Here is a 12,786-nt window from a genome sequence, read left to right as displayed (position 1 = left end):
CAATTGTATAATCAACCAAAGGAATTAATTAACTGATTTAAATTTGGGTTTATTAAATCTAACAGATGCGTCCCTGACCACATAACCGTTTACAAACCAAGTCATATTAAAATACACGGAGTACTCGGAGTAGTCGATTGTTTGGCTTGAAATGATAACAACCTTTGAATATGCTTATCGGCGGTACTATTTGCCGAGGCACTTGTCCGTAAGTCATTATTCTACAATTACCAACTCTTTCTACAATTTCTTTTTAGTCGCATTATAGATGCATGATGAAACAGTTAACTAGGTACCAGTTAAAACCGAGTGCTTTACACTTCAAGGTTTTGTACGATTTAATTGTAGATGACTAGATTGCAACTACAGGACAGTACTGGAAAATTTTAACGGGGCAATTAAACATGGAACAAAAAATGACGGATGAATCCAACTTAAAGAGGCGGAACCTATTTGAAGAAGCATCCATATTATCAAAAGTGTTTTACACGTAAGTGCACTTGGCTATCACAAAATATTTTCCAAAACATTAATTTTAGTTACATGTGGCCTATTTTTGGAGAGGGATTAAAAAAAGATTTAACTGAGGCAGACCTTCTTATGCCAGTAAAAGCACACAGAGCACAAGACTTAGGTGAAAAACTAGAAAAATGTTGGATCAACGAAGTCAAGACCAAAAAACATCCCTCGTTGTGGAAAATACTCTGGAGAGTATACTGGAAAGATTTTGTTTATACTGGATTTCTCTGGATACTCCTAGAAACCATCGTTAAGTAAATACCACACTTAATAGCATTTTTCCTTACTGATAGGCAAACTAATTTAGGTCATCCCAACCATTGTTCATGTCAAAATTTCTTGATTATTACCGACCAGATTCCAAAATGCCTGAAGAGGAGGTACACATATATGCAGGGCTAATAATAGTATTTTTGTTTGTACAAGTAGTGCTTGGGCATTACTATCTGCTCACCATACTCCAACTGGGATTGAAAATAAGAGTGTCACTTTCGTCATTAATTTATCGAAAAGCTTTGAAACTCAGTAAGGCCTCACTATTAGAAACAACCATTGGTCAAATGGTTGGTTTTCAAGCATTTTCCTGCAAATTTAATGTAACTAATAATGTTGATCAAAGGTTAATCTTCTATCCAACGACGCCAGTCGTTTTGATGCTGCTACGGTACAGTTTCACTGTCTTTGGTACTGTCCTATCCAAGCAGTAATTGTAATGGTACTATGTTATTTATACTTAGGACCAACCGCCATGGCTGGGGTGATTTTGTTAGTTCTTTTTATTCCATTTCAAAGTGAGTAACACAGTTTTGCAGCAGAGTGTCAAACTAACATAATTTTATAGTGTGGATGGGCAAACAAGTTTCAATATTCCGCAAAAGAACCGCATCTAGAACTGACGAAAGAATCCGACTAATGCACGAAATAATTTCAGGAATACAAGTTATCAAAATGTACACTTGGGAAAAACCTTTCGTATACCTGGTGGAGTTAAGTAGAAGGTGTTTATACCTTTATTTGTTTAACAAAAAATCCAACTACATCTTTTACAGGAAAGAACTGAACCAAATCCGGAACATGTCATTTATACGAGCGACGATAGGTTCCTTAAACCTGTTCCTTAATAGATGTGCCATTTATCTATGCCTGATCACCTTGGTTCTTACTAAAAATGTGCCAACAGCCCAGTACGTTTACACTCTTACGACTTTTTACAACCTTCTTCAATACGCCATCACTATTTTGTTTCCTCAAGGCATCACTCAGTTTGCAGAAGTCAGTATATCAATGAAACGTTTTCACACATTTTTAATGTACGAAGAAGTTGAAGTTGACAATCCACCAGTTAAACATATATGGAACAAATCTGAGCTCTACACCGAACCTGCAGTAATTATTAGGCAAGCTTCCTTAAAATGGAGCAGAGTTCAACCTGAATACACTTTACACGACATAGACATGGAAGTCAAACGAAAACAGTTAGTAAGCATAGTAGGACCTGTAGGCAGTGGTAAAACGACGTTGCTGCACCTTATTCTTAAAGAACTTCCCTTAGAAAAAGGAACCTTAACCCTAAATGGACAAGTCTCGTACGCATCACAAGAACCTTGGTTGTTTATTGGAAGCATTCGTCAAAACATTATTTTTGGTGAAGAATTCAATCATAAAAAATATCAAGAAGTCATCAAAGTTTGCGCTTTAGAAAGAGATTTGACCTTATTTCCTTATGGAGACAAAACGATAGTGGGAGAAAGAGGAGTTACTCTGAGTGGAGGTCAAAAAAGCAGAATTAACTTAGCTAGAGCAGTGTATAAAGAGGCAGACATTTACTTACTAGACGACCCGTTGTCTGCTGTTGATGCCCACGTAGGTAAACACATATTCGACGAATGTATCTGCAAATATTTGAAGGATAAAGCCGTAGTGCTGGTGACTCACCAGTTACAATTTTTGCACAGCGTCGAAAAGATCTATTTGCTAGGAGGTGGAAAAATTCAGGCCAGTGGCAATTATGAAGAGTTGCAACAATCTGGCAAGGACTTTGCTCAGCTGCTAAGCACCCAGCAAGAAGAGGTAAAAGTTGCTGAAGAAAAAAATCCTGAAAAGGAAGAAAAGCAAACTGAAGATGAGGGTCGTGAAGGACCTTCTGTAGAACAAGAAAAACGGGCCATAGGAAATATTTCGTTTGTGGTATATAAGAATTACATATTCTCAGGAGGTCACTGGTGCAAAATTCTTGCATTGTTAATCGGTTTTGTTTTTGCTCAGACTGCTGCTAGTTTAACTGATTATTTTCAGTCATTTTGGTGAGATTATGCTTTAACTTAAATTTGCATTTTATATTGCTTTTTAAAAATTTTAGGGTAAACTTGGAGCAACTGCGTGAAACTGACAAAAATCAAACTGTACTTCAACAAGTAAACATTACAGGTTATCAACAACCAAAAGCAACACCGCTTTTATACAGTGATATATTTACTGAAAAGAACTGCCTTATCATCTACAGTGTTCTTATAAGCTTGACAGTGATTTTAACTTTAACTAGATCATTTGCCTTCTATCGCTTCACAATTAAAGCATCCTTAAGGCTACATAACAACATGTTCAAGAAGATTGTCTATGCCACTATGCACTTCTTCAATTCAAACCCCTCAGGTCGAATCCTAAACCGATTTTCTAGTGACATGGGAAGCATCGATGAACAATTACCTCTAATATTTTTGGAAACAGTTCAAATAGCTTTTCTGGTGGCTGCTACCATCATAGTCATTGGTACTCTGAATCCCTGGATGTATTTACCTACTGTGATAATGTTTGTGATATTTTACGTTCTTCGAATGATTTATCTGAAAACTAGTAGAGACGTCAAAAGACTAGAGGGAACTAGTAAGTATGATGATACAGTATAAAGACGCATAGTTTGAATCGTTTTGCAGCTAGAAGTCCAATTTATTCCCACTTAAATGCATCGTTGCAAGGCGTGACCACAATTAGGGCATTTGGAGCACAGAAACCACTACAGCAAGAATTTGATAATTACCAAAACATCAATGTCTCAGCTTGGTTTACTTTTGTCGGTTGCGCAAGAAGTTTTGGACTTTGGTTAGACTTGCACTGTGTGATATACGTGGCCTTAGTGACCATCAGTTTCTTATTTTTACAGTCAGGTATGTATTAAAAAATGATAACTTCAAGTTGTGTGTAATTTAAACTTTTATTTCAGAGACGTTTGGAGGGAATGTCGGGTTAGCCATAACTCAAGCACTCAGTCTAACTGGCATGTTCCAATGGGGTATGCGTCAATGGAGCGAACTTGAAAATCGTATGACGTGCGTGGAAAGAGTGAAAGAATATGCCGATGTGGTTCCAGAAGCGGATCATGGTACTAAGGAACCACCTAGCCAATGGCCAGATAAAGGTGACATCACCTTTCAAAACTTGTGTTTGAAATACGACGCAGACCAACCGAATATACTGAATAACTTGAATTTTTCAATTAAGAATAAAGAAAAAGTGGGTATAGTAGGCCGAACTGGTGCCGGCAAGTCCTCCATTATAGCAGCCTTGTTCAGATTAGCATTCACTGAAGGAAAAATTCTCATAGATGGCATTAACGTTGACACTGTATCTTTAAATAGGCTGAGAAGTAGTATCTCGATCATACCTCAAGAACCTGTATTGTTTTCTGGAACTATTCGGAAGAACCTTGACCCGTTTAATGCCTACAGTGATAAGGTATAGATTTATTAAATTGTTTTTATGTACGTGTGTATCAAAATTCTTTAAATTAGGCCATATGGGACGCACTGGAGCAAGTAGAACTCAAATCGACAATATCAGACTATCCACAAGGTCTAGGAACTCGAATATCTGAAGGCGGATCCAACTTCAGCGTAGGCCAAAGACAGCTGGTGTGTCTGGCACGTGCCATTTTGCGCAACAATAAAATACTCGTTTTGGACGAAGCTACAGCTAACGTGGACGTACAGACTGATGCACTTATTCAAACCACAATCAGGAAGAATTTTGCTGATTGCACCGTACTTACTATAGCTCACAGGTTGCACACCATTATGGATAGCGATAAGGTGTTGGTTATGGATGCGGGACGTTCTGTGGAGTTTGGACATCCGTTTGAACTTCTACAGAAACAAGGAGTGTTTTATGGATTGGTCAGACAAACTGGAAAAGCCACGGCAGACACTTTGGTGGCTATAGCAGAAAAGGTACGTTGACATTCGCGCCAAACTAGTATGACACTAATCATATTTTGTTTATTTTAGAGCTTCGAGGAATATAAGCGCAACTGTTAAAATATTAAAATGTACAAAATATGTACAGGGTGATTGATGTTCGATGGTACCATAAACGAGTATGGAAGACTAGACGAGAAGTAATTTTAAAGATTGACAAATAATACAGGGGGTTACAAATTCGATGCATTAGCATTGCTATCTCAGAAACTATAATTAGTAGCTTTAGTTAAATGGAGGCAAAGTTGCGCATTTTAATGCTAAATAATTTGGTAAACAAAATTTTTAAAATTTTCATTACTTGGGGAGAGACAAAAACCGAAAAAGTCAAATTTATATTTTATTTTATTACTGTATTATTTTTTTTAACCAAATTATTTAGCAATAAAATGCACAACTTTGCCTCCATTTAACTAATGCACTATCAGTTATAGTGTCTGAGATAGCAATGCTAATGCATCGAATTTGTAACACCCTGTATAGGCCACTTTTTCTGTCAATGATTACTTTTGGTCTTGTTAATATTTAAATTATAATAATTGACAATGTTTTCAAGTTTTTCAAAACTTTTAGGTAAACAGAGTGTGCAATTTAGTGTCTATAGGACAATTTTAATTGACTTTTACAATATTTGCCTAAAAACCAGGGGGTTTATTTGAAAAATCAACTTTTGATCATCAGCGTTTAGCTGTAAAGTCACTAAATTTGGCCATCAAATATTTAAAGAATATCCACATTTCGTTTTCTAAACAATCACCCGGTATAGTGTAATAACCAAATTTGAAATAAACTATTTTATAGGAAATTGTGCGTCAATTCAACTGCGTCGTTTTGTACAAAATCAATTCAATGGCCCACCCTGAGAATTTTTTCAGCAAAAATTAATAAAAATTTGCTTAGTTGTTATTCGTTTTAAATTACACTGCATTCCCCTATTTTCTATGATATCAACAGTAGGCGGATCAATATCTGCTTATTACGAATTCGAATATTAATAAACTCCTCTAGACCAAACACGTTTTTAAAGTTTAACCTAACAACCGATTGGAAATACTGCAAAACAGTCAGTTGTTCTGTACCAGTTGTGGCTAATTATGAGAATAATTCGTTAGGTTGTTGGCACTAGAATGAAATATTGTGCAATTCTATTTTGATCCATGTTTGCTTACACAAAACATTAGTTAAATGGTAAGTCAACATGTTTTATAAAATACAGAAAACATCTGTTTTCATAAAGATTAAGTACATTGATTTGATAATTTTTTTGCAGAAGAAGGTAAATATCTACAATGCCGGGTTATTTTCCCTTAATAGCAAATTTCACGTTTATTCACAGTAAACATGCTGACTCCGGTTTCAAACATATAAAAGCCATTAGAAATCAAACAATGCAACAATTGAAAAAGTTTACTTTTTAATTAGCTACCTACACGATTCTACCTTATCTAAGAACATTTTAATCATTGGAATTGTTTTCCTTTACAGTTCTCTAAGCAAACTCAATAAAGTAAACTACTGTTTAAGGCTGATATAGTCAAAACAATAGTTAAGCGCAAATTAAATTCATCGGTGCAATCGAGCATTAAGTAGTGTGTTACATCAGTAACCACGTTTTATAAGTGTTCTTAGAGATATATCGGTATATTTTATCAGTGGTTGCCAGCCAATACGACTGGAATGAGTGAAATTAAACCAAATGATGAGAAGTTTAGTTTATTACATGAACATACTAATGTAAAAAATGGAAGACTTTAAAGAAGCAAAATCTCTGGAGGCTAGGACTACAAATCCTTACATCAAGGCTGGATTTTTGTCTCGAATCACTTTTCTGTAAGTATAATTAAATCTACTTTATAATAAATGTGTCTATTAAACGAATCTGTATCTCAGAAACTTAATTCAACTAATAATTGCTGTCCATTTTATTTCCTTTTAAATGTAGAAAGTTACTCACAACACTAGTCTGAAGTAAATTGGGTTAGATCATATTTAAACCTCAACACGTTGTAATATTTGTTAATAAATAATATATTTTATATAAACCACCCGGTATAATATGAAAATGTACATATTTAAGTAGGTACATTAAAGAATCAAGTTATAGTCACTTTTACTTCATTACTTGTATAGTAACTACTATTGTAAAATATCATTACTATTATATAAGTTGGCATAATGATTTTTCCTCATTAACTTTCCATTAAAAACAAAAAAATCCTGATAATTTGACGTCAAGAAAAGTGAATTTGCTTATCTTATCAACAAGAAAACATTTGAATTATAATATGTATATTTTTCCTAACTGAATTATAATACTATTATCACATGCATTAGCATAAATCTCAACATAGTGAGTAGTTTGTGATTGGGCAAGAAAAAGCAACCAAGCTGATATTCTTCACAAACTACCAACACTGCTAAAATCTAACTTTTTAGAACTTAATGCATTAATAAAATAAACCAATTTTTCCTAGATGGACATTTCCACTATTCTATAAAGGCTACAAAAAAGGTCTCAAAGAGGAAGACATTTATCATCATCTAAAAATCCATGACTCTAAACTTCTCGGTGAAAAGCTGGAACGAGAATGGAATAAGGAATTAAAGAAAAAATCACCCTCTCTCTGGAAAGCCTTTGCTAGAGTTTTTGGAAAAGATATGATGTTATCTGGTTTGGGAGTGTTAGCTTTTGAACTTATACGGTTAGACTCGTTCTAATATTTCTCTAAATTTGTACCGGCAAAAATAACTTGTTTCAGACTGACCTTACCTCTGACATTAGCAAAATTATTGGAATTCTTCGAACCTAACACTCAAATGCCAAAAAGACAAGCATACATTTATGCAGGAGTTTTCGGGTTGACTACATTGATTCAAATGAACTTCATTCACAACTCTATGTTTCATATATTCCAAGTGGGCATGAGATTAAGAGTAGCTGCCGTTGCTTTAGTATATCGCAAAGCAATCCGTTTAAGCAAATCAGCTTTAGCTGATGCTACAATAGGTCAGATGGTAAATTTGATCTCCAATGATGTATCTAGGTATGATACCTGCACTTACAACGTACACAATATCTGGATCGGCCCCCTTCAACTGATTATTTTGATATTTTTGCTATTATCTTATGCTGGGTGGACTGGACTTGTCGGAACAGTAGTTCTGCTGTGTATTCTACCATTTCAAAGTAAGTTTGCAGAATAAAAAACCCCTTTTTACGCAAAAGGTTTTTTTATAGTCTTTATGGGGAAAAAGACATCAGATTACCGTTTACGGACTGCTTTAAAAACAGATGAAAGGATTCGTCTGATGAACGAAATTATTGGCGGAATACAAGTCATTAAAATGTATACCTGGGAAAAACCTTTTAGCAAAATAATTGAAATTGTCAGAAGGTTAACTTTATTACCAATCATAAAAACACACAAAACTACTTTTTAAAATTTCAGACTAGAAATGAAACAGATTCAGAAAAACTCTATACTACAAGCCATTCACATATCCTTCATGGTTTTCCTGACAAGAGTTCTGATTTTTTCTTGCGTTCTAGTTTACGTATTATTAGGAAACACTTTAAACGCTCAATACGTTTTTGGTTTATCTCTATTCTACGAGTTGCTACGTCAGTGTTTCAGTCAAGCATTTGCTCAAGGTATTTCCCAACTAGCCGAAGCCATAATATCCACAAGAAGAATTAAGCAGTTTCTTCTCTACGATGAAGTGGAGCAAGAAAGTTGTCTCAATCATGAAAAGTTGCCAGTGAAAAACGAGCCGGGGATAAAACTTGAAAACGTGTCCACTAAATGGTTAAACTCCACTGAAGAGCCTTCGCTTAAGTTTATTAACTTTAAAGTATCCAGTGGCGAACTGGCTACAATAATTGGTAAAGTTGGAAGTGGAAAATCAACCCTATTACACGTAATCCTTAAAGAACTTCCACCCACCACTGGTTCCTTAACAGTAAACGGGAAAATTTCTTACGCTTCCCAGGAGCCTTGGTTATTTGTCGGAAGTGTCAAACAGAATATTCTATTTGGTCAGGAGTATAACATTATTAAATACCACGAAGTCATTAAAGTTTGTGCATTGGTAAGAGACTTGAAACTATTCCCTTACGGAGATCGTACCATAATAGGAGAGCGTGGAGTATCTTTAAGTGGAGGACAAAGAGCTCGAATCAATTTAGCTAGAGCTATCTACAAAGAAGCTGACATTTATCTACTTGACGATCCGCTTTCAGCGGTAGATGCTCATGTAGGAAAGCAAATATTCAAGCAGTGTATTGAGGAATATTTGAAAGAAAAATGTGTGGTACTGGTGACGCATCAATTACAATACCTAAAAAATTGTAAGCAAATCTATCTACTACACGATGGAGAAGTGGAAAGCTCGGGAACTTACGATGATATCAAAAATGCTGGAAAAGAATTCGCTTCGTTGTTACAAGAAACAAAGAAGACTGAAGAAGAAGCTAAGAAGGAGGAGGAAGAAGGACGCAAACGAAAGAGAACTTTGTCATCCAAAATGGGTGAGTTTACATGTCTGACTGTAGCAAGATCTAAACTGATTAAAAATTCAAAATGCAGGCAGTCAAGACAATGATGCCAACCTAGACGAGCCAATCTTCGAAAAAGAAAAAAAGATTGAAGGAAAAGTAACATGGAGCATGTACAAAACCTATTTTCTTGCAGGAGGAAACGTTTTTAAGATATCATTCTTGGCTTTTATCTTTCTTTTCTCTCAAGCTTTGGCAAGCGGTGTTGATTACTTTCTTAGTCTTTGGTGAGTTATGAATTAGTAACATGTTAGTTTGTCACATTTTCTGTTCATTTAGGGTGAATTTTGAGCAAATGAAAGTTGAACGCAACCTAACTAATGGTACCAACATTACATATCCGCAAGATTCACCTTATAGTTCAATGGAACAGTACTGGTTCAGCGTTATGACAGATGATAATTGCCTAAATGTGTATGTGGGGCTAATTGTCATAGTTGCTCCTCTAATGATTATCAGAGGAATCATGTTCTTCAAGTCGTGCGTTCAAGCTTCAATAAATTTGCATAACAATATGTTCTCTAAGATAGTTTACGCTCCTATGAGATTTTTCCATTTAAATCCATCCGGAAGAATACTGAACCGATTTTCTAAGGATGTGAATCAAGTGGATGAACTGCTGCCTCAAACTCTGTCAACTACCATTCAAGTAATTTTAATACATAAATAGGACACAAAGTTCTATAAATGTATTTTTTAGGTGGGGCTTATGATGGCGGCCAACATTGCTGTAGTAACTATTGTTATTCCTTTTATTCTGATCCCTACAGCAGTTATTCTGTTAATTTTTTATTTAATTAGGGTAGTTTTTATCGCTACCAGCATTGACATTAAGAGGTTTGAGGCTATAAGTAAGTATAATGTTTGGTTACTCTTCTAAGAAATAGGAATATTCTAAATTTATGATTCAGCAAGAAGCCCCGTATACTCTCATTTAACTGCATCATTACAAGGATTGACAACCATAAGAGCGTTTGGAGCTCAAGAGCTAGTTACCAAAGAGTTTGATAATTACCTGAACTCCTATAATTCGGCGTATTTTATGTTTCTGGCAGCCAATCGGGCTTTCGGTTATTGGCTGGACTTTCACTCATCCATTTTTGTCACTATAGTCACATTAAGTTTTCTTTTGATGCAAAGCAGTAAGTATCAGCAAAACAACTGTAATGTTATTCTTAAAACTAACACATCTTTATGGTTCAGATTTTTCTGGAGGTAGTGTAGGATTAGCCATTACTCAAGCCATTAACTTAGCTGGTTGGTTTCAATTCTGTATAAGACAATGGAGTGAAATGGAGAATACAATGACCTCAGTGGAGAGGCTTAAAGAATACGCGGATATACAACAACCCGAAAGTGATTGTTTATCACAAGAAATACCAAAATCTTGGCCTGAGAATGGGGATATTGAATTTAGAAATTTAAGTCTGCGTTATGACAAAGATGAACCTTATGTACTGAAAAATTTGAATTTTGCCATCAACCCCACTGAAAAAGTGGGCATTGTGGGAAGAACTGGAGCTGGAAAGTCTTCGATTATTTCAGCTTTGTTCAGATTGGCCGACATAGACGGTGAAATACTAATAAACGGTGTTGACACTAAAACTATTCACCTAAGCAAGCTACGTTCTAGTATATCAATAATCCCTCAAGAACCCGTTTTATTTTCTGGTACCCTTCGTAAAAACTTGGATCCTTTTGATGAATACAACGACACTGCAAGTTACTCATCTCTTTAGTTTTTTTATTAATAATCAACGAACACCTTTCAGGATTTGTGGAATGCTTTAGAAGAAGTCGAACTCAAACCAGTGGTTTCCGAAATGCCACATGGACTAGAAAGTAAGATGTCAGAAGGCGGTTCCAATTTTAGCGTGGGACAACGTCAGCTGGTGTGCCTGGCACGTGCCATAGTCAGAAATAATAAGATATTAGTACTGGACGAAGCGACAGCCAACGTAGATCCTCACACGGACGGTTTGATTCAAACTACAATCAGAAAAAAGTTCGCCAACTGTACAGTGTTGACTATTGCTCACCGATTGCACACCATAATGGATGCGGACAAAGTGCTGGTTATGGATGCAGGAAAGGCCGTGGAATTTGGACATCCCTATATGTTACTGCAAGAAGAAAAAGGAATATTTTACTCGCTTGTACAAGAAACTGGGAAAATGACGGCAGTCGGTTTAATCGAAACGGCAAGAAAGGTAACTGAACAATACTTTACGTCTGCAAATATGATTAATTTACTTTTTCAGACTTACGATGACAATAAATCGGCCAAAAGCTAAAAAATGTTTGTATTAAAAAAGCTGAACTGTGATATAACCTTTAACGCCAGTTACAGTAGTAAACCAATTACATTTTGTAAGTATTGTCATAAGAGTATTATTATATTTGATAAATAAAAACGGCCAAATATATTCATTATTGTTTCTCTGTTATCTCATTTTTATGTATCATTTACAACCCATTTAGTAGCTTTAGAAGTAAATATATTTCAAATACAAAATAAAAACACATTATTACTTTCCGGGACAACATGGAGCGCAAACTTGTGTAACTGGGCAAAGTATAATTGGCTGAGTAGAGCATTCAGCAGCTGTGTTTGTTTCCGCTTTATTATTGAAAATTGCGCCTGAAAATCAAATATATTGCAATAGTTGCCTGAACTTATATATTAGCTGTACTTGGATAAAATAAAGTAGCACACTAACCTGTCATAAATACTCTTTAGCAGTATATTCTCCAAATTATCTAACCCCTACTAAAAAAAGCTGTATTAAATACAATAAATAGTAACCTTTTGTTTGTCCTGTTTTCTTCACTGTAACATTAAGTTGAGCTTCGTTTTTGTTCTGTTTTGAACAAGCTGGTTTGTATTTAAGCTTCTTATATTCCGCCGCTTGGGTATTAGAATCAGCAAGACTTAAATCAAAGTTTCCCATATAATCAATATAACATAAATCGAATATACACACGCTTGAAATTTCTTCATTAATGGTGAAGGTTGAATTTGTTCTAACAGTTCCAATTTGTTGGGTTTTTTATAGGTCATCATTCGTTGAACAAATCTGCGTTTAATTTTACTTTCCTCTTTAATAATTTCTTCTTTGCTGTAATTATTTTTTTCGTAAGTGCCCCTTTCCTTAAACCACTTCCTCATGTACTCATTTGACATTATAAATCTCATATTTTCGTGTTTCTCCTTAAATGTTAACTACTTAAACATGGAAAACCTTACGTTGGAATGAACCTTACAGAAAGATATGTGGGAATAAACCCAGTTAAATCTCCAGTTTCTCTAGCCTTTGAAGAGATAATATTATCAGGTTTTCTTTGTGGCTGAGCAGGAGTCCATTTAAGGCTTTTCTGCATTTTGGCCTAATGTATTGTACAAAAAGTGAATTGAAATTGTCAGTGACACAACAATTTACAAAATGTCAAAGTCAATAAAAA

General features: G+C 35.2%; 2 protein-coding genes across 2 annotated transcripts; one reads left to right on the top strand and one right to left on the bottom strand.

The window, feature by feature from the left end:
* The first annotated feature begins 81 nt into the window (after nucleotides 1-81).
* Nucleotides 82-11,750, top strand: LOC145727777 (uncharacterized). The gene is made up of 23 exons (XM_081977600.1): nucleotides 82-292; nucleotides 349-490; nucleotides 540-773; nucleotides 827-1,082; nucleotides 1,139-1,310; nucleotides 1,361-1,517; nucleotides 1,569-2,822; nucleotides 2,879-3,402; nucleotides 3,453-3,683; nucleotides 3,740-4,251; nucleotides 4,308-4,742; nucleotides 6,511-6,599; nucleotides 7,244-7,471; nucleotides 7,529-7,956; nucleotides 8,008-8,164; nucleotides 8,219-9,297; nucleotides 9,356-9,551; nucleotides 9,604-9,973; nucleotides 10,025-10,175; nucleotides 10,236-10,466; nucleotides 10,528-11,042; nucleotides 11,097-11,534; nucleotides 11,586-11,750. Exons 2-23 carry the CDS (start codon nucleotides 405-407, stop codon nucleotides 11,616-11,618), a joined length of 7,776 nt encoding a protein of 2,591 aa, XP_081833726.1. The 5' UTR covers nucleotides 82-292; nucleotides 349-404; the 3' UTR covers nucleotides 11,619-11,750.
* On the bottom strand, nucleotides 11,749-12,769 carry LOC145727934 (uncharacterized). Its single transcript, XM_081977804.1, has 4 exons — nucleotides 12,589-12,769; nucleotides 12,309-12,535; nucleotides 12,131-12,255; nucleotides 11,749-11,965 (listed from the first exon to the last, which is right to left on the bottom strand). Exons 1-4 carry the CDS (start codon nucleotides 12,703-12,705, stop codon nucleotides 11,853-11,855), a joined length of 582 nt encoding a protein of 193 aa, XP_081833930.1. The 5' UTR covers nucleotides 12,706-12,769; the 3' UTR covers nucleotides 11,749-11,852.
* Nucleotides 12,770-12,786: the final 17 nt, after the last annotated feature.

Source organism: Ips typographus, linkage group LG4 (assembly GCF_016097725.1).
Source record: "Ips typographus isolate SLU linkage group LG4, UJ_Ityp_2.0, whole genome shotgun sequence".
NCBI lineage: Eukaryota > Metazoa > Arthropoda > Insecta > Coleoptera > Curculionidae > Ips > Ips typographus.
The sequence above is the reverse complement of the archived record's forward strand: the minus strand, read 5'-3'. Positions and strand labels throughout refer to the sequence as shown.